Source organism: Antennarius striatus, chromosome 5, assembly GCF_040054535.1.
Source record: "Antennarius striatus isolate MH-2024 chromosome 5, ASM4005453v1, whole genome shotgun sequence".
NCBI classification, from domain to species: Eukaryota; Metazoa; Chordata; class Actinopteri; order Lophiiformes; family Antennariidae; genus Antennarius; species Antennarius striatus.
The window spans coordinates 11,562,649-11,584,658 of NC_090780.1; the positions used below are offsets into that span (position 1 = coordinate 11,562,649).

Sequence of the window (22,010 nt, forward strand, 5' to 3'; positions counted from 1 at the left end):
TTAATATTCTGGTGTTTCATAGTAAATGTAATGTGCTCACAATTGACTCTCTTCCACTATGAAATATTGGAATTGGGACATATGTTTACAAATCTGAAGCCATGACTTGAACATTTAATTCTGCTTTGTAATTGAGTTGGTAATTAACAATGCAACCTAAACACACATCGACATTTATTTAGGATCCATACCACCTTTCTGTTTTGTTGCAGACATTGTCCAGAAGGTGATATATTTTATTGAAGGCCCTGGACAAACAAGCCAAGACATTTCCAAGCATTTAACAGTGTGCAGTGTACACTTCCACCAACCATTTGTTGGAGAGACACTGAAACGATCAGTGTTAGTGTGTCTGTGTATGTTCAGAGTTGTTTTTTGATTGACATAGGAAAACTTCAGTTATAAGAATTGATTTATGAAAAATGTTTGAGGGACTTGAGCACGATCTTTTTGGCTTTGAGGTGTTTATTCATGGAAAAACATAAAGCATCCCTTGATCAAGGTATTATAGTAAAGAAGAGCTCTCATACATTTTTAATGAGCTAGTAGGAAAGTTTCCCCATGTCTGTGGGGAGTGGAATCATGAATATTGTGGTAACCTAGAAAAGTTAAAATCCATGCATCTCTACTTGTTCCCCTGATCCTTGTGCTTTTGTTGTTGCATTGGCCCATTGTACCCGAGAAGAGATCAAGGAGACCCCTGTCGATGGTGGATTATTCCTTTGTAGAAGAGCCACTATTTGGGATGGGGGGTATTCAAAGCAGAATGAGGATAGGGATTCTACAGGACGTTTTTAACTGGCACTACATAAATTGTTAAAATGGAACATTTTGTATTGAGTTGCATATTTTCGGTCTTTTTTAACACAAAAAAATAGCATCTCAGGCATCAACACACATTAACTCTGTACCATTTCCAGGTTCAGTGTTGGTCGGTGTAGCATTATAGAAATTTTCTGTGTTTGGATATCTTAATTGCATATGAACAATTAACATTGTCAGTAGTGAGATTATCATTTTGTTGTATTTTCCCCAGCTTTTGAAGCCATTTAAAGGGCATCACAACGAAATGAGAATGAACTAATGCTTATCCTCTTCTACATTTTTATAAAGCCCATTGAAAATGTGAATACTGCTGTAGAATTGATATTGTCATTGCATTTCTCAAAATTTCCCCAAAAAAATCCTGCATACATTAAACTGTATGCTTTTTGTGTTCTTTATCCAACCAAACTGAAAGTGTTTCTTTTCCAAGTCTGCCTCTTCATTTTTGTAAGCACCTGTTTCTTCTCTTTCTGTAGGAAGCCATGGACCCCAAGGCTGGGCAATCTCATACCCAGAATGTGCTGCAAAAAACCAATCACCTGTGGACATTTCAGATGAACAAGCTCTGGTTTCAGAGGACTTCCAGGAATTGGTGCTGGAGAAATTCAACACCGTCTCGTCCAACCAGACTACCATGAAAAACACAGGAAAGACAGGTAATTCTCACTGGATCTGTTAATCCCTCGCTTGTTCGCGCTTCAAGATACCTGACGTCACCTAATCGCGGATTTTTAGTAGGTAGTCACCTGATACCTTACGCGCATGTTATTAGATGACAGCATCCGAAAGTTCCCTGGGTTCCGAGACTCATGGAACACAGTGCGCTTCTGTGAAACTCAAAAGTGATTTAAACAGTGTACAAGACTGTGGAAAAAAGTAGCTTAACGTTAGCTTACCCTTTTAAAGGACAAGCCTGTAGGCATCTTACTAGTGATGTTGCCTTATTTAGAGGCATGTTATACTATTCATTTTGAATTGCTGTATTGAGTCCGCTTTAGTATTCATTTTGATTGAGAGTCTGCTTATGTGCCTATTTGAGACTCAGCCTTATTTTATTTCTGAATTTTCTTTATTTTAACTTTGTTTGTATAGCATTTTTGAGAAATGCACCTGGCCTAATTGGTTTGCTGATGTGCCTGGCCTGTTTTCTTTCGAATTTTATTTATAAAGCACACTTAACAAATCTTCTCTTCTTGGTGCATTGTATTGATTAGTAAAGCATTACAATTCTGTAATGTCCTAGAATTCAAATTCTTTATTTGGGGGCCTTTAGCAGGCATGAGATTAAAATGTGATTAATTAGATTAATTAATTACAAATCCTGTAATTAATTAAAAAAATTTTAATCGCCTGACAGCAGCAATTATTATATGATCCTGAACCATGTCAAATTTCTAAAGTGCGTTCTGTTAACACCCTTCAACCAGAGTAGGTAGAGCCACATTTGTCCAACTTCTGATGTTTCGTGAACATTACAAAACTAATCATTTTCAAAAATATTGTGAATGAGATTATTATTCACAGGAATTTTCAGTATTTTTTCAGCCCTACTAATTTTTTAGTGGTCAGTACAGCGGTCCCATGCCCTGACCACTGATGGCATTGAAAGTAGTTTTAACGTGACAATGCAGTAACAAATCTGGCAACACACACACACACACACACACACACACACACACACACACACACACACACACACACACACACACACACACACACACACACACAACACCACCACCACCTCTTGCTTCTCTGTGCTGCGGTCTTCCTAACATAGGTACCACATTTAAACTTTAATAGGACTGTGAATGTGCTCTCTGAGCTCCCATGAAGTTTTTATTGACGCAAATATGTACGAACCCTTATGATTCTTGTTAGTCCAGCCCCTTGTTTTAGTATTTTTCTTATTACAGTATTATGATTGCCTCCATTTTCCCCCCTCCTTCCTTGTGTCTCTCACATCCTCATTATATCCTCATTTTGATGGTTATCTGATTAACAGCTATTTCAAACAAATATCACTTTTTCCCAGCTGGTCAGGAGACCACTGGAGTAGATTGACCTAGCCTTAATTGATCCTCTGCTTTCAGAAGCATCTCTCTTAATATTTGTAAAGGAGAATATTTTCATTTGTTATTAGAAAATGGTAATGACAACCAGGCCAGTGATGCAACCATGTTGTGTTGCAAGCTGCTTATTTGCAATAATGGGAACAACACAGTAATTGTGTGCAGAAACAGAAACAAACTAAAAATGATTAAAATTGTTTCTGATGTAGAGGATATGGTTACTGATTTTCTGCCTCTCCCTTCATTGGTCTGTTATTTTTACACTTTGGAGAATATCTAGCAAACTGCTTTTCTAGTTTCACCCAACTTGAGACACCTACACAAAAATATACACACACGATCAGCGTTCTCGTACTTCACAGCAAGCCAACTTTTGAATACTTTGTCATCCGCCGTAGTGGGTCACGGGGAGCTGGAGCCTATCTCAGCTGGCATAGGGCGTAAGGCGGGGGACAGAGAAAGAGTTAATAAAAAATTCAGGTATCTCCAGTATTAAGCATCCTTGCAGACAAATCAACAGATGTAACAAATGTAAAGAGGTTAGTTCTCTATGCTCAAATAATCGACTCTGATGCAATGGGACCAAGCACTCACTACTTGTGGAATGTGGAGTGTAAAGATCAATCTGGCAAGGGTATCGCAAAACCATTAAGGACGAGCTAGAAAAATGTGCAATTCAAATGGATAAAGTGACGTATCTGGGCAGTGACGGTGCATCAGTGATGATGGGTAAAAAAAAATGGACTGGCTGCAATACTACTGCATGAAAATCCACATCTCACCAACGTGCACTGCATTGCACATAGACTAGCTCTATGCACATCTCAAGCAGCCGAATATGTATCAGCCCTCAAAAGACATCAAGAAGTCCTGAAAAGCTTGTGGTACTATTTTTGTGGCAGCAGCAAATGAGGGGCATCACTTTGAGATGTGCAAATGATTTTGGATGAACCACTTTTGAACATTTGTGAGATCCACAATGTTTGATGGTTATCGTATTTTGAAGCCCTGTCATCGGTTTACTGGTCTTTAGAAAGCTTGATTGTCTACATGAGGGACTGTGAGCCTAGCAAAGACCCTGAAGCTGCTGACATGTACAAAAAGCTGTCCAGTGAATAAATCATCGCAACAACCTACCTCATGATGGATGCAATGACACCAGTCATCAAGTTCTGTCAGTTCTTTCAAAAAGAGAATGTTGATATTGCACTAGTCACTGTGAAACTTGTAGAGTGTCTCCCAGAGCTACAAACAGTGAAAGAGCTGTCTACACCTCACTTGTGTCAACTCAAAAATGATTTGAAATCAGACAAATTCAGAAAGCATCACAAAGTATTCCGATCGCCAGAATTTAAGCTTCAAAATGTGACAGAGTAGTTCACTGATGCACTGGAAGACAACATCAAAAGCAGATTTCCTCAACAAGAACTAATTTATGCTTTTTCAGATTTAGCTCTGCATTCTGTATCTTTAATGAGCTACAAGGAGAGGTTAGAGTATGGGAATGAAGAGATGGATATTCTATATACGTACTTTGGAGACGAAAGAATGTTGAATGGATAGAGAAAGATTTTAGTAAGATGAAGAAGACAGCAGCTGCCAGAGTGGATGCAACAGCAGTGAAGAAGGAGTGGCAATTCCTGAAGGAGGTGGTTCATGCACACAAATATACAAAAGATCAGATGCACATTCTTTGGAGGTGCATCGTCATGTACCACAAGCAGGAATTTCCCAACCTCATCACTCTTGCGCAGTTAGCCCTCACGTCAGCCATCCATACAGCAGGGTGTGAAAGGGGCTTGTCTATACAGAATCGAATTTTAACGAAAAAGACAAACCGGCTAAATGTCAGCACCCAAGCAAAATAATGAGGGTACAGCTAACAAAGAATTGTGTGTGGAGAAGGCTCTTTCAGCTTGGTGCAGTGTCCATTGAAGAATATATGACTTAAAGCCAAACAAAACTAGTGAGTGAAAAGCAAAAGTGAAAAAAAACCCCAAAACTGTCTTTTTAAAGAATGACTACCAGGGTTTAACATATTGATAAAATAATATGTAATTTATTCTTTTTTTCTTTTTACTTAATAAAGAGTTATGAGATTATTAAAAATATAATTAAAATTAAGTTTGTTTTGTTTTTATATTGTGCTGTTTGTTAAGTTCAAATCTTGCATATGGCTTTTACCATAAATTCTGATGTTAATTTTGGGATCCATAAATGTCATGCTGGGATGTACAAAAATTTTTTTGCCGCACATCCCAGGGATGCTATACTTTCTTTAGGTAAAATGAACTCTGCACAACAAGCAGTTTTGTCCTTGATTTATTACAAAAACTATTTCCTGGAGAACAAGATTTTGAGGTGATTCTGAGTGATACTTGTGTTCACTGGAGCATTTCTTGCTAGTTATTCATTCTGTCTCCACCAAATCTTACACATATATTAACAATGAATGCAGTTGTGCCTTACAATGTTTTTTAGGCCTAATTAAATTGTATATTTTGAGGGTTCTATTCAAAGATGATTTTAAGGTGACAGAAGTTTGATTATTCCATACTACATATCCAAAGCAAGATTCACAACTCGAGGCTTGTCAATGGAATCACAGATGTCTTCCAAACATACATGTACATATGTGGGCATGGGATCCAACATTGTTGAAATGTTTGGTAGTCAATGTAATTAAATTGCATTCCTGTCCACAGTCGTTTATTTTTATTGAAGTGTTAAGTTCTGTAATCCTCATTTTTTCACCAGCAACTTATGTGAATCTTTCTGGAATCTGTCCTCACCTCTGAAGCTATGATGGAGAGGAGCACAAAGAAAAGCATTTACCCATGATTGCTATGATAATTCTGAACATTCTCTTCACTACTTACTTGACAGACAGCATTTTTTTTTCTTTTTAAGACTGATCCAGCTCTCCTGTTTTAAGTACCAACAAAGGAAATCTGTCCTGCCCAAAGCAGTTTCAGCTCCTCTGAATTGGTGTTTCCTTAAACTTGTATGTCAGTTTCGTTATTTTTCCTATAATTTCAGAGTTTTAATGTAATTGCACAGCCTCATGTATAAAGATATTACATTTTGTTATGTTGTACTTGATTTTGGGGCAGCAGTTGCTCAGCGGTAGAGCAATCGTCTTGAAGACAGGATCGCCCAGCCATCAGGGGTTCGAATCCTGCTCCCACAAGAACATCCATCGGAGTGTGAGCTGACGGTGGGAGATGTCGGCTCATCTCCCAGTCACTGCCGAGGTGCCCTTGAGATACTCATTGGGGCAGGACCCGTCACTCAGCCTCCCTTGTACCACTATATGTCCTCTCTGTCTACTAATTGCATGCCTACAGGCCCCTAGTGTGTGCTGTGTTCAGGGGCCTGTAACCTGTAACCATGTGTGTAATTAACACATATACTGTATGTACATGTGTGAGTGAGAAGTTTAAAAAGAATTTCCCCAAGAGGGATAAAGTACAGATTATTATTATTATTTTGCTAAATATCCTGTCTTTTACAAGCAGTGTCTTCTGAATAATTTACAGTATATCAAGATGAGACATTTTACCGAGCCATTCTTTTTATTTTTCCACTTTGTGATATCTTTTCCCACTTGACTGTTGTAACACAGGCAGTTCCAAATTCAGAATGAATATAACACTGTATTTCAAGCAAACATACTAATTGATAGTTGACCGGAACTATTTGACTGCCCCTTCTCTCTCTCTGTCTCTTCTCTCTCTCTCTCTCTCTCTCTCTCTCTCTCTCTCTCTCTCTCTCTCTCTCTCTCTCTCTCTCTCTCTCTCTCTCTCTCTCTCTCTCTCTCTCTCTCTCTCTCTCTCTCTCTCTCTCTCTCTCTCTCTCTCTCTCTCTCTCTCTCTCTCTCTCTCTCTCTCTCTCTCTCTCTCTCTCTCTCTCTCTCTCTCTCTCTCTCTCTCTCTCTCTCTCACACACACACACAAAATACTGTCAGTCATTTTCTAATCCGCTAACGCAGGTCGCGGGGGACCCGGTGCCTATTCCGGCAGTCTCAGGGCATGAGGCGGGGGACACTCCGGGCACGACGCCAGTGTACCGCAGAGCCACATAGAAACAAACAATCATTCACACACACACTCACTCCTACGGGTGCGCCATGTTGTGAGGCGGCAGCGCTAACCACTGCGCCACCGTGCCGCAAATACTGTATACAGTGAAATAATGTCTGAAGTTAGAAGACAACTCCACTACAATTTATTCAGATATATTTACTTTTTTAATTGCTTCTCGTATTTGAAACAGCTTTTGACTCCCTGTTCAGTAGTAATTCATATCTATTATTATATAATACAACATTCCTTTTTTTCTTGTGACCAGAATTTCCAAAGAAGTTTCAGTGTAGTGTAAGACTGGAATAATCTTGTTTATACTGACTGCTCTGTATTTTGCCTTTTTAAGTTTTTATGATTCTGCCCTTGTTGCAGCCTCCAACTCTTGACCAGCACTGGGTGGTGTGTATTACCACCACCCTCTGGTAGTGGTGGTGGTAGTACATTAATACCAGGTTTGAGTAAAATCAAGGGAAATATTTAATTAACAATACAGTATTCATGATACCTATTTGATTGAAAATAATATTTCAATGACTTTTCAAATTTTGAAAATAAGACTCATCCCTAACAAGCTGTCAATTATTTTCTGTCAATTATTGTGTCATGTTCTGTCTTTCTGTCGCTGTCTATGTCCTTGTTTCTCTTCCCATCTCTGTTTCTCTCTCGTTCCCCCCCCCCTCTCTGTGTCTCCCTTTCTTTCTACATTACTACTTGTCTTTGCTTGTCTCTCTATCCATCCATGCTTACATGGAACAGCGTTGCAACAAAGACTACAACACCTCAATACATCAAATTATAAAAAATTGCGCTCTCGTCAATTTGAAGACATTTTTGGTTGGTTTGTTTTTATTTTACGTATGATTTTAAAATGTCTCAGCCACCTCTTGCATTTCCAGCTTGCATTGACTCAGCTGTGTAGTTTGACATTACTACCTCCACTTCCGTCGTACAGGTAGAATAAAACGGACCTCCATTGCATTCATGCAAAGCACTAGGGTGAAATAGAAGTGCACCACTCTCTCCTTGAAAGGCCAGTGTAAATGGAACTTCTGTCTACTATACTGGATTGCTCTTGAGAGTTTACTAGAGTAAAGGGCAGCCTCCAAAATTAGTGATTGGCTTTGTCAAACATCTGGACAAAACTGTCATTTACCAGAATGGATGTTGACCTCATTCTTGTCAGAGGTTGTCTGCAGAACATAATGTACCATCACAGATTATATTCCTAAATTGAAATGGACCCATACCATGTTACCACAAACCTCCTCATCTATAACACAGGTGAATATTACCATCACTCGTGCCAGACGAGCAAAATTCGTTTTGGATGCAGGCAAACATTGACACAACGTACCCCAGTAGTTCCAAAATAGTTGGGAAGTAATCTTAATGTGTTTTACAAGACACTTGGATTTCCTCAGTGCTCAGTACTGATGTAAATGCATTCAACCTTCCCCTACAATGGTTTATTGGTCAAGATGGAACCTCTTAGAAATTCAGATGGATCAGGAAACAAATGTTAGTGTTGCTGAGTGTAAATTCAAAAAGGCTTTAGCTTTGGAATTACAACTTCAAGCCAGTTTTGCATCTCAGATGTAGATAGCATTTACGTTCTATCCAACAGCTGCTCCACACTTTGGTTGGGCATGGGAAAGTTAAATTTGTTCTGTCAAGATATTCTTGCATGAGGTTATGTTGCAGAAGAAGTGACAGGGCTCCCAAATGCTAAAAGTTTCATTAATTAGTCTTCCAAATTTTTGAAGACTTAAATCCGATGACACCAAGCTCATGAAGAAAGAAGTTGCCTCAGTTCCCCATGTAACCAATGCTTCTGACCCTCTCCCCAAAAGAGGCAACAGCCAAATGAACAAACCACTTTTGAACAAAACTGCTTAACTACACGAGAAACCTGCCTAAGCTGGTCTTAGTTGAAGAATGAGGATCAACCTACAGTTGAGATAATCGTTAACTCACAGTAACCAAAAGCCCACTGGTACACAGGCAGGATTTTCAAGTTTGATTTCATAGTTGATGGATGCATTCATTGAGCAGAAAGATGGGAAGACAAACTTATGTGTGACCTGTTTCAAGACTTTTTCAACTGCTATTATACCTGATGATGGTAATGATGACTAATGAAGGCTCCACCTATCGTTGATCTAAATGTATATCAGTTACATTACATCACAGCAAGTTGTCATGGGGAAAGCTATTCTGAATTACCCCAAGAAAGCACCATAAGCTGGTAATTTAGGAAAATGCTCAGGCATAACCCATTCATGAATGAGCAGATAATATTTAATATTAATATTTATTAAATTTACATGTTAGTAAGGTATTTAAGTTCGAATTACACTGTTGTCCTTTTTACCCATACGTATGATAAATTAATCCAGAGTTGATATACTGAATTCAAATACAATTAAAAATGAATACAAATAAATACAATTGATAAGCTAATTCCAATGGATTAATTCTAATATGATAAAGCTATCTGGATAACTTAGGTCTTTAGTAAAGTAAAGAATAACTCAGTTGTTTTACATTTCTATTGTATTTTATACCTTTGCCAACATTATACTATTACATACAACTATTTGTGTACAGACTGTTAAACTTTATATTAAAGTGGTCACATTGAATTGTTCCCTCTATTTATTCACTAACCAGAGGTCACTGTTGATTAGAAGATGGCCTAGTTTTAGCCTGTCATTGCTGAACAGACTTAATAATATGGATGAATTTAGAATGTAAAGTAGTCACTAACATTAAATTAAGCGCAGTATACATAAAACATACAAAATCACATAAAAAGAAACATTCTGAATTGTGAATATTACAGAAGAGCAACCTCGGGTCAATTTAAAACTGGACTGTCCTGAATATGGACAAACAACTTGCAACCCGAATGCTACTGTCCAGCTTCCATCTCCGAATAAAGGGTAATAATATAAACAAGTTATCCATCTTCAACCGCTTGTCCGGGGCCGGGTCGTGGGCATCTCAGGAAGGATGCCCACACATCCCTCTCCCTAGACTCCTCTTCCGGCTCCTCCAGGGGGATCCCAAAGCATTCCCAGGCCAGCCAAGAGACATAATCCGTCCAGCGGTTGTCCCAGAGGTCTCCTCCCGGTAGGTCATGCCCAAAACACCTCCACAGGGAGGCATCTTGGAGGCATCAGGAACAGATACCTGAGCCACTGCAGCTGGCTCTGCTCAAGGTGGAGGAGCAGTGGCACTACTCCAAGCTCTTCCCTGGTGACTGAGCTCCTCAACCTATCTCTAAGGATGCACCCAGCAACTCTAGAGAGGAAAATAATTCCAGCCGCTTGTATTCGGGATTTTGTCATTTCAGTCATGACCCAAAGCTCATGACCATTGGTCAGAGTAGGAACGTTGATTGGCCAGTAAATCGAGAGCTTCGTCTTACTACTCAGCTCCTTTTTCAACACGACAGACCTATATAACAACCGCATCAATGCGGAAGCTACCTATCAATCTCGCGTTCCATTCTTCCCTCACTCGCAAGATACTTAAACTCCTCCATCGACCTGAAGAGGGCACATCATTCCTTTCTGGTCGATAACCATGACCTTCGGATTTAGAGGGGGTCATCCTCATCCCACTTGTGCCAATGGGACAACATTGTCTGTAAAAAGTAGAGATAAAATCCTTTGGTCCCCAAACCAGACTCCCTGTGGATCCTGGCTGTGCCTAAATATTCTGTCCATAAAGATTATGAACAGAACCGGTGATAGAGGGCAACCCCTGCCGAAGTACAATATGCACCTGGAGCAGGTCTGACTTACCGCCAGCAATGCGAACAAAGCTCCGGCTTCGGTCACACAGGGACCGGACAGCCCTCAGCAAAGGGCCCCGAACCCCATATTCAGAAGCATTCCCCACAAAATCCCAGGAGGGACATGATCGAATGCCTTCTCCAGATCCACAAAACACATGTGGACAGCTTGGGTAAACTCCCATGAACCCTCGAGCACTCGATAGAGCGTCTAGATCTGGTCCAGTGTTCCGTGACCGAGAAGAAAACTGCATTGTTGCCCCTGAATTCGTGTTTGACTGTAGGTCTAATCTTCCTGTCCAGTACCCTGCAATAGACTTTCCGCATGAGACTGAGGAGTGTGATCCCCCTACACAGTATTTTCTTGACTAAGGCGCACTGGACTATAAGGCGCACCCTCAATAATTTGTTTGTTTTATAATTTATTTCATATAAAAGGTGCACCAGATTATAAGGCGCACACAATAAAAAAAAAAAAAATTATTCGACAAACTACAGCGGCTGTAGTTGCGCAATCTGTCCACTAGAGCCGCGCTGCTCAGGCAGTCATGATTGCATTCATGATTTCCTGACTACCTTTGAATGGCCCCTATTGTTAATAAGCCATTCTGAGCCTCATGAAGGAAACCTGATCACTTGATCACTTTGCCATCTTAGAAAGAAGTCAACACGTATATTAAAAAACCTGACATTAAAAACTGGTCAAATTCATTACGAGTGCAGTCAGTGCAAAAAGAGTGGATTTCTTCCTGATCTGAAGTTCGAAGCAGATATTCAAGCTTCGACGTTCGTCTTTGTTTATTAATTAAATACTGTTTCGATCGATGGTAGTCCAGTCGAAGGTGAGGTGTAGCTATTTGCTGCTGTGTGTCCTAAACATTTTTTTAAACTAGTTTTTAATGTCAGGCTGCTAATTTACTGGCAAATATGACGTTGTTTTACTCCTAAAACTGACTTTAACGTCGGTGTCTCATCGCCGTGAATCTCACCGCATGTCGCTGCAGACAGAATACACAAGCCTGAATGCGCCCTTCCGGCGCCCGCCCAGACCTATCAACTACATTTGTAAATCAATTGCAACACACCTGTTGCCACCTTTGTCTAGCAGTGACTCTGCTCTTGAAATTTCAGAAAAGGCTGGAAGTTCAGCTTTGAGGGTCTTTCATTCACCTTTATGCCAGTTTCTCCGTGTGTTTCCACAGACTAATAGAATTGACCACTAGATTCCAGATGACAGCACAATGGCATTTTTAAGACCAATTGAGTTTAAAGTGGGTTATTTCCGACGCCAAATAGTTAGGAAATACTGAGATCAGTCAGTCAGTCAAACTTTATTAATAGAATCGTTGAAAGTTCCTTATGTTTTGCTACATAATCACCGGTGCTCCTACAGTCTGCTCTACCGTCTGAGAGCAGCTCAGTCAGAGCCGGGACTTCGGTGACGCCCCTTGACTACCGTTGTTAGGGGGCTTATGCCCGAGTGCCTTGTGAGGGTGCTCCTCTGGTGGCGGAGTGCGGCATGACTGGTGGCCAGACTGCCGGCTTTTTTTTCAGCGATCATGTTTTTAACCAATATTAATATGAATAGTAATCCATATATAAGATGCACCAGATTATAAGGCGCACTACGGGTTTATGAGAAAATTTTAGGGTTTTAGGTGCGCCTTATAGTGCGGAAAATACGGTAGTTGGAACACACCCTCCCCTTTTTGGAAAAAGGGACCACCGCCCCAGTCTGCTAATCCAGAGGGTACTGTCCCCGGCTGCCATGCGATGTTACAGAGACATGTCAACCATGACAGTCCCTGCACATCCAGAGACTTGAGGTTCTCAAGGCGAATCTCACGCACCCACGGTGCTTTGCCACCGAGGAGTTTGGCAACCACCTCGGTGACTTCAGCTTGGTTGATATACGAGTCCACCTCTGAGACCTCAGCCTCTGCTTCCTCTGTGTAAGTCATGGTAGCGGGATTGAAGATATCCTCAAAGTGTTCTTTGTGGCCTGACAATATCCTCAGTCAACGTCAGCAGCAGTTCCGCCTCTACTGTAAACAGTGTTGGCTGTGCACCGCTTTCCTCTTCTGAGGCACCGAAAGGTTTGCCAGAATTTATTCAAGCTGACCGATAGTCCTCCTCCATGGCCTCCCTGAACTCCTCCCAGATCTAAGTTTTTTCTTCCGTGACTACTCGAGCTGCAGTATGCCTGGCCTGCCTGTATCCATCAGCTGCCTCCGGAGTCCTACAATTCAACAAGATGTGAAAGGATTCCTTCTTCAGCTTGACGACATCCCTTACTTCCGGCGTTCACCACCGGATTTGGGGTTTACCGCTGCGACAGGCACCAGAGACCTTGTGACCACAGTTCCAGGCAGCCACTTTGACAGCGGAGGAGGAGAACATGGTCCATTCTGACTCAGTCCCCAGCCTCCTGTGGGATCTAAGAGAAGCTCTATCGGAAGTGGGAGTTGAAGACCTCACTGACAGAGGGCTCTGCCAGACGTTCCCAACAGATTCTCAAAACACTCTCAGATGTCTGATTATACAACAACAAAGTCGATCATCGACCTCTGACTTAAGGTGCCCTGGTGCAATGTGCACTTACGGACATCCCTGTGGTTGAACAAGGTGTTCACTATGGACACTGTAGCTAGCACAGAAGTCCAGTAACAGAACTCCAGTCGTGTTAACGGGGGAACGGGGAGGCCGTTCATCCTACTCACCCCTTTCAAAGTCTCACTGTCATTGCCCAGTGAGACCAGTTAGCGTTGAAATTCCCAAGAAGAACAGTGGAGTCCCCAGTCGGTGCGCTATTCAGTACCCCTCCCAGGAACTCCAAGAAGGCCAGATACAAGCAAACCTTGGTTTTCGAACGCTAAGGACATCAAACACATCGGAATTCGACCAAAAAACTCGGAATTTTTCTGTCTTAGAAGTCGAAAAAAATTTGGAAGTCAAACGCATTTAAGTCTACCTAAGGGTCAAATGAGCACAGCCCACTATTAGAGAAGGGTTAATTGTTCTCATTTGCGTGCGTCCTTGCGTTTTTGATGCACATTTTTTGACAGGGACGCATCATCATCAGACAATGTACGTCCCTGGGACGCAAGCTTTAAATAGTTACAATAATAAAATTGATGCTACCTTTTTCTATGATATAATATTAGGAAAAAATGCAATTCCATTCAATAAAAATATCCCAAATTTATCCATTTCTCCACTTAAATTTCGAACCCGGAAATCACCATTGTGTTGTGATCTCGTGCGAGTTTCTTATCAGGAGACTCATCTGTGTGATTCAGCCTTATTAAAATCGACCAGGGTCGGCATGGTGGCACAGTGGGTAGTGCTGTAACCGCACAGCAAGGGGGTTTAGGGTTTGCGTTCCGCTGTGTGCGGAATTTGCATGTTCTCTGGGAGGAAGCCGGAGAGAACCCATGCAGACATGCATGGGTTCTCTCCGGCTTCCTCCCACCTCGAAAAACATGAACTTCAGGATAATTGACCGGTCCCAAATTGACCGTAGGAATGACTGTGTGCGTATTTGTCTGTGTCTGTTTGGCTCGACGGTGCACTGGCGTCGCGCCCAGAGTTTCCGACGTGTCACATCCTCAGTCAGCTGGGATAGGTTCCAGCTCCCCGCCACAGTGGATGAAGCGGTTGTGACAATGAATGCATGAATGACTAGAATCCACCAAATGGTAACACAACGTCTGCTCATTTTACATGCTGCAGAGAGAGTGACGAGTTGGTCTCACACTATCACCATGCCTCTGAAAAAGATGTAAAAGTTGGATAAAACCCAAGTGACAATGAGTGCTTTCTTGAATAAAAAACAATTAAAAGTTAATGAAAAGAAAGACAGATATTACTGTGGACTGTACAGACGAAGATGCAGAAGAAGCCAAGCAAAACCAGCAAAAATCTGAACATTTGTACCGCAATGGAAGCAATTTTTTCCATGGGTGAGGCAGGGCTAAATATCAGCACCCAAGACAAAATGCAGCTTACAAAAAATGTTTGTGGAGAAGGCTCTGTCAGCTTGGTGAAGTGTCCACAGGAGAAGATATGAATCAAAGGCAAAGAAAACTATTGAGGGCGGCACGGTGGGGCAGTGGGTAGCGCTGCCGCTGCACAGCAAGGGGGGTCTGGGTTCGAGTTCCGCTCTGTGCGGTGATTGCATGTTCTCCTCGTGTCTGCGTGGGTTCTCCGGCTTCCTTCCACCTCCAAAAACATGTGCTTCATGTTAATTGCTGGTCCCAAGTTGACCATAGGAATAAGTGTGTACGTGTGTGCCTGTTTGTATGTCTGTGTAGCTTTGTGGCGCACTGGCGTCTCACCCAGAGTTTCCCCCGCCTCATGCCCTAAGCCAGCTGGGATAGGCTGCAGCTCCCCGCGACCTGCGCATGCTGATAAAGCGGGTTGGAAAAGAAATAAATGAATGAATGAAAACTATTGATTGAAAAGCAAAAGGGAAAAATACTGTTTTACATCTTTCTTTATTTCTTAACCTTTTTTTTTTTAAGAATGACTTTCAGGCTGTAATATTTTGATAAAAATAATATGTAATTTTCCTTTTTTCTTTTTACTCAAACAGTTATGACATCATTATTAATAAAATCATTGAAGTTACATTTTTTTAGTTTTTATATTTTACGATTGGCAAAAATCAATACTTGCATAGGTTTCTACCATATATTCTGGAATTACTTTTGGGATGCATAAACGTCATGTTGGGATGCACAATTTTTTGTTGAAGCGTATCCCAGGGCTGCACTACTTTGTTGAGGCAAAATGAACTCTGAGGGTTGAGTTGTTTTAACCAAACAATTCATTCAAGCAATCATGTGATTTCAATTTTTTTTGTCCCAGATTTCAATATTATGTTTCTATTTCTTGAGGAATTTGTCTCTGAAATGACTTGTGTGGAGCTTGTTTTTTTTTTTTCTCACATATTGCATCTCCACTTGGAATTATTCTGGAAACCTTGGACACAAGCAAAGATAGTGAAGGTGGAGAAAGGGGGGCTTTTCTACCAAGCTGTAAGGAATGAGGCAGTGCATAAGAATAAACAAAAAGCATACTCTTGGATTTACAGTAAAGAAAGGATGTAGTGTGTATAACTTTGTGGAGGTAGTTAGTCTTTGTCTTAAATTACATGTTTGTATAGTGTACAGTAGATTGTTATCAATTTAAGTATAAAATATGGTTGATATAAAAAACAACAACATTTGATTCAGCAGCCTCAAGTTAAAATCAATTATCAAATGTCTTTGACAAAGTTTGTTTTTGTTTATTGTACCTGGATGATTGTCAAACAGGAAAAGTAAAACTCCAGCAAGCAGTGAGGATCCTCGCTAAACGCTAAGATGATGTCCGGCTTTTTAACTGCTTAAACAGGTCAGTTGTTGTTGACTGTGTCTCTAGTGCTGTCTGATGCTGAGCAGGTAGTATGTCATGGGTTTTTAAAATTTTTCATTACTGTAAAGAGCTGCACTTTACTGTTGAAAGTGCTGAAAATTAAATTATGGTAGCATTAAGGGTGAAACTATAAAATGATGTTGTGAATTAGAAATCCAAGTTATGACAATCTACTTCAGCAGACTTGTAGAATCAGGTGACAAATCCTTACATGTTCCTCACTACATGTGACCCTTTTCACATTGTCTTATTACATCCCGCGAAGCGGTGATGTATTGTAATTGTCAGCGTTTGTGTGTTCGTCTGCCAGTCCGTCCGTCCACCAAATATCTTCACAACTGTTCCAGATAGAAAGATGAAACGAAAAGCCCATTACTCGGGGGGCAAAAGAGATGAAAATGAGATGACAACCTTGACCTTGAGAAATCTAGGTCAAGGTCAAATTTCAACTTCTGTTCACTCAGGAACCAGATAAGAGAGGAATACGAAACAAAAAGGGTTATATTCAGGGAGGCAAGGGGATGAAAATTAGATCACAACCTTGACCTTGAGAAACGAGGTCAAGGTCACATTTCCACTTTTATACATTTTTAGGTACACATCTCTGAAACCTCATGATATATAGAATTCACCAGTTACATGTTGGATCATGGGTCTTTTATTAAATGACCCTGACCTATAAAAGTATGTCAGGGTAAAATTTTGAATTCAGGGGTGTCTGGGATGTTTGCAGTCTCTGACTGTCTAGTTTTAACACTGTGAATGCCTTTTTACATTTTATTCAATAGTCGTTCCCTGTGTTAAACAGAGTACAATGACTGATTTATCTTACTGTACTTTTTAGTTGCTTCAGCTAGAGGTTGCTGAAGAGGTACAGCTCAATTCCTACTTCAATAACTTGAACGTCCTTCATTCTCGCTATTTGTCAATGTTTTAATTAAGAACCACATGAATAGATCTTAAAAGATCATTCAGATTTATTTCTCAATGAGCTTTGATCCACTTTGAGATTGAGGTGATTGGCCACCATTCAAACAGTGTTCTTCAACAAAACATTTCTCAGTAAAATTTCCAACAACTCTCAACCAAATTCATGAGGAATCCAATGGCTCTAGAGACATTTGCATTGATCAAGGATTTACTTTCACACAGACTCCTCTTCTTCCACTGGCTGTGATTCAAGGTCTTTTTGGCTTAGATTCTAATTCCTGCTCCAGTGTTGAAGGGTTCAAAAACATCCAGGGCTGCATTTCTAATGAAACTCCCAGGGTCAGTCTCTTTCCTTGGCTTTCCTTGTGTTTCAGACTTGATTGCTGTATTTAAGTGGCGACAAACTTTATTTACATTACAATCCCTGTAAATATGAATGTGTTCCAGATTAGTTTCTCAAACATTATGATGTTAGCGGTAGTAATCTACAATTCAGGATCTGTTTTGTATTTTAAATTTTAACATTTCATGTATCAAAGACATTTACCTGTGTTAATCATTCTTTTTCTGCTTATCTAAATTATTTTGATGTGACATGCCATGGTTTTGAGATTATTTGCTGTGTTTTTCTGCCTTACTTGAATAAAATGGAACTGGAAAGTCCTTAGCATTTTAAAAATGTAACTGCAGTGACTGTCATCACAAATTCTAACTAAGCAACTGAAAAGCATTCATATAGATTGTGTTGCAATTACTCTGTTCTATGAATTATTATCTTTGAGTATGACCACACAAAAAGGTACCGCTCATCTGAGGAGTACAGCATTACTGGATACATTAGCCCCACTATGAATAAGAAAACTCATTTCTGAATTGATAAGTAGTTATACTATAGTTACATTTATTTCTGCGCAGTAACGTATTGGGTGTGTAGTTGGGTTGAAGAAAATAGTATCCAGGTCATGAGTTCTGGAAAGAGACACTGCAGTTTAGTCTTGAAAATTTAAATATTTTGACACATTGGGGAATGCAGGCAAAATGTGATCTACGGCCATTATAGCAAAGAATCGAAAAAATGTTGTGAGAATGCAGATACGCCTGTTATTGACAAGAACTGTGAACATTTAAACAGCTGATAGATTTTTTTCTGGGCTCATGGCAGATGATCTTTTTTCTTCACACATAGTTTACCTCTCCTCAGATAACCTCCATCTCTTTCCTCCCTTTCTCTGTTCTGACACCATATTTCTGCTAAACATCCCATTGTAATCATCACATTGTGTTTTACTTACCTTGATGTAGTTTTTCTTCACAGCTTGTTCAGCATGTCATATTTGCTTAGCAGCAGTCTCTGTATGCTTGATCACATGTTTATCTTGTTTTGGTGATTAAAATGAAACATATTAAAATATGTCTGTCCTTAGCCAGAGGTTGTCTAAATTCCTTTCTAAGAGGATGGCTCAACTGACACAGTGGTTCCAAACTAAATAATGATGTCACATGTAGATGGTATAAAAGGTGATGCATTAACATGTGGTCTCAGGTAGCACAACCGAAGGAGGACAACCTGCCACTGCCAAGTACTTTTCCAAACAGGTGGAATATTTAAGGCCAAATCTTCAAATCAACAATCTTGTATTTTCAGAAAGATTAAATGGCCAACTATAACACTTCAAGACCCTTTACTAACAGTAATGTGTGACTGTAGTAATATTTCTCTCAATCTCAAATGTTTTTCTCCTGCTCCGTATCTTAATTCTCAGGCTTCTTCTCTCAGAGAATATGGGTTAAAAAAGTACAGATTGATTGAACCAGAATGCATCTGACTCAGTAGAAAACTAAATCCTATATATACCAATTTTATTAGTAAAATATAACTACAGTAAATATACTTATAAAATTATTAAAATACATTTAAGACATCATCCCTAATCCATGAAAACTGACCACTAGAATAATGTGATTATTATCCACAGTTTTAAGTTAAACATTTAAATAAGATTTCAGTTGCAAAAGTAATGGAAGGTCAATGATCAACTTTGTTGTCATGTCATCAGACCTCATTACATGTGTCTTGGACACTTGGGTGAAGGAAAGAGCAGAGCTGTCAACTGATCACCACCTGGTGGTGAGCAGGATACGCTGGCAGGGTGGACCCCCAGACAGACTCGACAGGCCCAAATGTGTTGTGAGAGTTTGCTGGCAACATCTGGTGGAACCCTCTGTCAGTGAGAGCTTCTCCCAAATCCCACAGCAGGTTGGGGACATTGAATCATAGGGGTCCATGTCCTCCACTTCCACTGTCGAAGCAGCCGCTGTGAGCTGTGTTCATAAGGTTTCCGGTGCCTGTCACGGTGGCAACCCCCGGACCCAGTGGTGGGCACCGGAAGTAAGGATGTCATCAAACTAAAGGAGTCTTAAATGTCACAGATATTTAAAATCCAAAAATCTGAATGTGCCATTCACATATTGAGAGTAGTGTAATCCATCTTGCTCCATTTGAGTGTGTGTATTATTTGTAAATTTGTATTATGACTGAGATCTGGATGGATATGCACAGTACTATCCATGGCTGCATATTTTTATTTTGATTGGCCGATCATTGCTTTTCATGATTTTGGCTCAATGAGGGGGCATCTAGTGGATGATGCCATTGCGAAGCAAGGCAATTCTGTTTTGTATTGGGATTTGTCCGTGTTGGTATGGCATTCCTCTGATGTAAGATGTACCTGTTGTTTATTTATATTGTTTTGTTTCATTGTAAAATTGTAATTCTGTAACCCTTTCTAAACTGTTACCATTTATGTTTCCAGCACTATCCAGCCCTCAAAACTATCATATCATTTTGGTTTTCCATACAAGAAAAAGTCTAGCAAACCTGGAGAACGCTTGTTCTGGACAGGTTAAAGAGACAGACAGATCCAAGAACAGATCTGGTTGCAAGAAAAGAAGGAAACAGATATTTCTAATGTTGGAATAAAAATCACAATGCCATATTAGGAGATAAAATATGCCTAGTTTTCCTGCTGCACTGCTGAAAATATTGGATGTCTATGACTCATTTTATTTAATTCATTCCATTTCAAGTTCAAGGCAGTTTATCATCCATTTTCATGTATCATTTTTTCTAAGAAAGCTTTACACATGTGTGTTGTAAAATATTCAAGTTTGTATTGTCCTCATGTTTTTTTCTTAACAGTTTTAATTTTAAATTGATACGTTTTAATTCATGCTGTTACTTTCGCAGTGATATGTCATGGATGATGAAATTGTTTTTTGTATGAAAAAAACAGATAAAACTATTTGATATCTCAAACTTGAGTTGTAATTATGTAAAGAAAGTGTGGATTTTTATGATGGTATTTAGTTGTGACCTGATACTAGATTTAAATGGTAAAATGGGATCTACTGCGGATACAAGGGGCCGAAATGCGTTTTCTCAGGCGGATAGCTGGTGTCTCCCTTGGAGATAGGGAGAGAAACACTGCTATTCAGGAGAGGCTCAGAGCAGTGCTGCTGCTCCTTTGCGTGGAAAGGAGTCAGCTGAGGTGGTTTGGGCATCTGGTGAGGATGCCTCCAGGGCGCCTCCCTAGGGAGATGTTTCTGGCATGCTCAAATGGGAGGAGACCTCGGGGCAGACCCAGGACCAGGTGGAGGGATTATATCTCATCTGGCTTTTTGAACGCCTTGGGATCCCCAGTCAGAGCTGGTTGATGTGGCCAGGGAAAGGGAAGTTTGGGGGTTCCCTGTTGAAGCTGCTGCCCCTGCGGCCCGACTACGGATGAGGGGATGATGATGGATGGATGAGATCTACCGCACCTTTTAGCTTCTGTAGAATAAATATTTGGACTGATCTCCTTTTGCTGCCTTCGTGTGTAATGAGAAATTCTCCCTGTTGATTACATGTTTTTGTTCTGCTCATTTTTTTCCAGTTGCTGTTCTTCTGAAGAATGATTACTTTGTAAGCGGTGCTGGACTACCAGGGCGTTTTAAAGCTGAGAAGATGGAGTTTCACTGGGGCCAGAGTAATGGGTCAGCGGGATCAGAACACAGCATAAATGGCAGAAGGTTCCCTGTAGAGGTAAAGCATTCAATTGTTACTATGTACTTTGATTTTTTTTTTTTTTTTTTCATTTTATAGTCTTGATTAATCCCCAAAGGGAAATTAGTGGCACACTCTACTTGATCAAACCACAGGCATATATATTAATTTGTACAGGCCCTGAAACACACAGAGAAGGGGCCTGTATGTATGCATGCAATGGGAGGTAGAGTGGCGTGCAGCTCCTGCTTGGTGCGGGAGCGGGAATCGAACCGATGATCTTGAAACATTGGACGACCCGCTCTACTACTGAACCACTGCTGCCCAGTAAGGGGGCCTTAAAGGTCTTTTGCTTTCAGATCAAGAACTTTTAACCCCACGAGGAGAGTGAAAGGACACACTTCATTTTGTAAGTGAGGCTTAATTCTTTGTGGTATGGATTCAGTTTTTATTGAAACATTCAGAAGGGACCTCAAGCTTAAATTGTGCACTGTTATTGTTCAGTATGGAGGCAGCACTATATGTTTCTGAAAAGCATTTTCAAAATACAAAAAAAAAAAAAAAAACTACTGCAGAGACTATTGAAGAAGATATTTCAACCTGTGCTGGTTCGGTTTTAAGTATTTAAAGACTGTGAAGTGAAATTATACACAGCATTACAAAGGAATTTAGCAGGAAAATACTAAACACATGTCAAATAGATACATTATACAATGTATCCAAACTGTTTTTATAGAGGTTAAATTAAAGCAGATTTCCATACTTTGCATGATCTTAAAAAATTTTTTTCCACATGATTGTAATGTAATTTCTTGAACCTTTAATGTCCAAAGACAAAGAGC

At 40.2% G+C, this 22,010-nt stretch overlaps 1 protein-coding gene across 2 annotated transcripts in view; it reads left to right on the plus strand.

Annotated features, from left to right (window-relative positions):
• The window catches only part of ca16b (carbonic anhydrase XVI b), a 146,673-nt gene that overhangs the window by 74,866 nt on the left and 49,797 nt on the right, over positions 1-22,010 (plus strand). For both annotated transcript variants that reach the window (XM_068314951.1, XM_068314950.1), the window contains 2 exons: positions 1,302-1,481; positions 21,059-21,207. In XM_068314951.1, the coding sequence (XP_068171052.1) occupies positions 1,302-1,481; positions 21,059-21,207 (329 nt within the window). The remainder of the gene's footprint in view (positions 1-1,301; positions 1,482-21,058; positions 21,208-22,010) is intronic.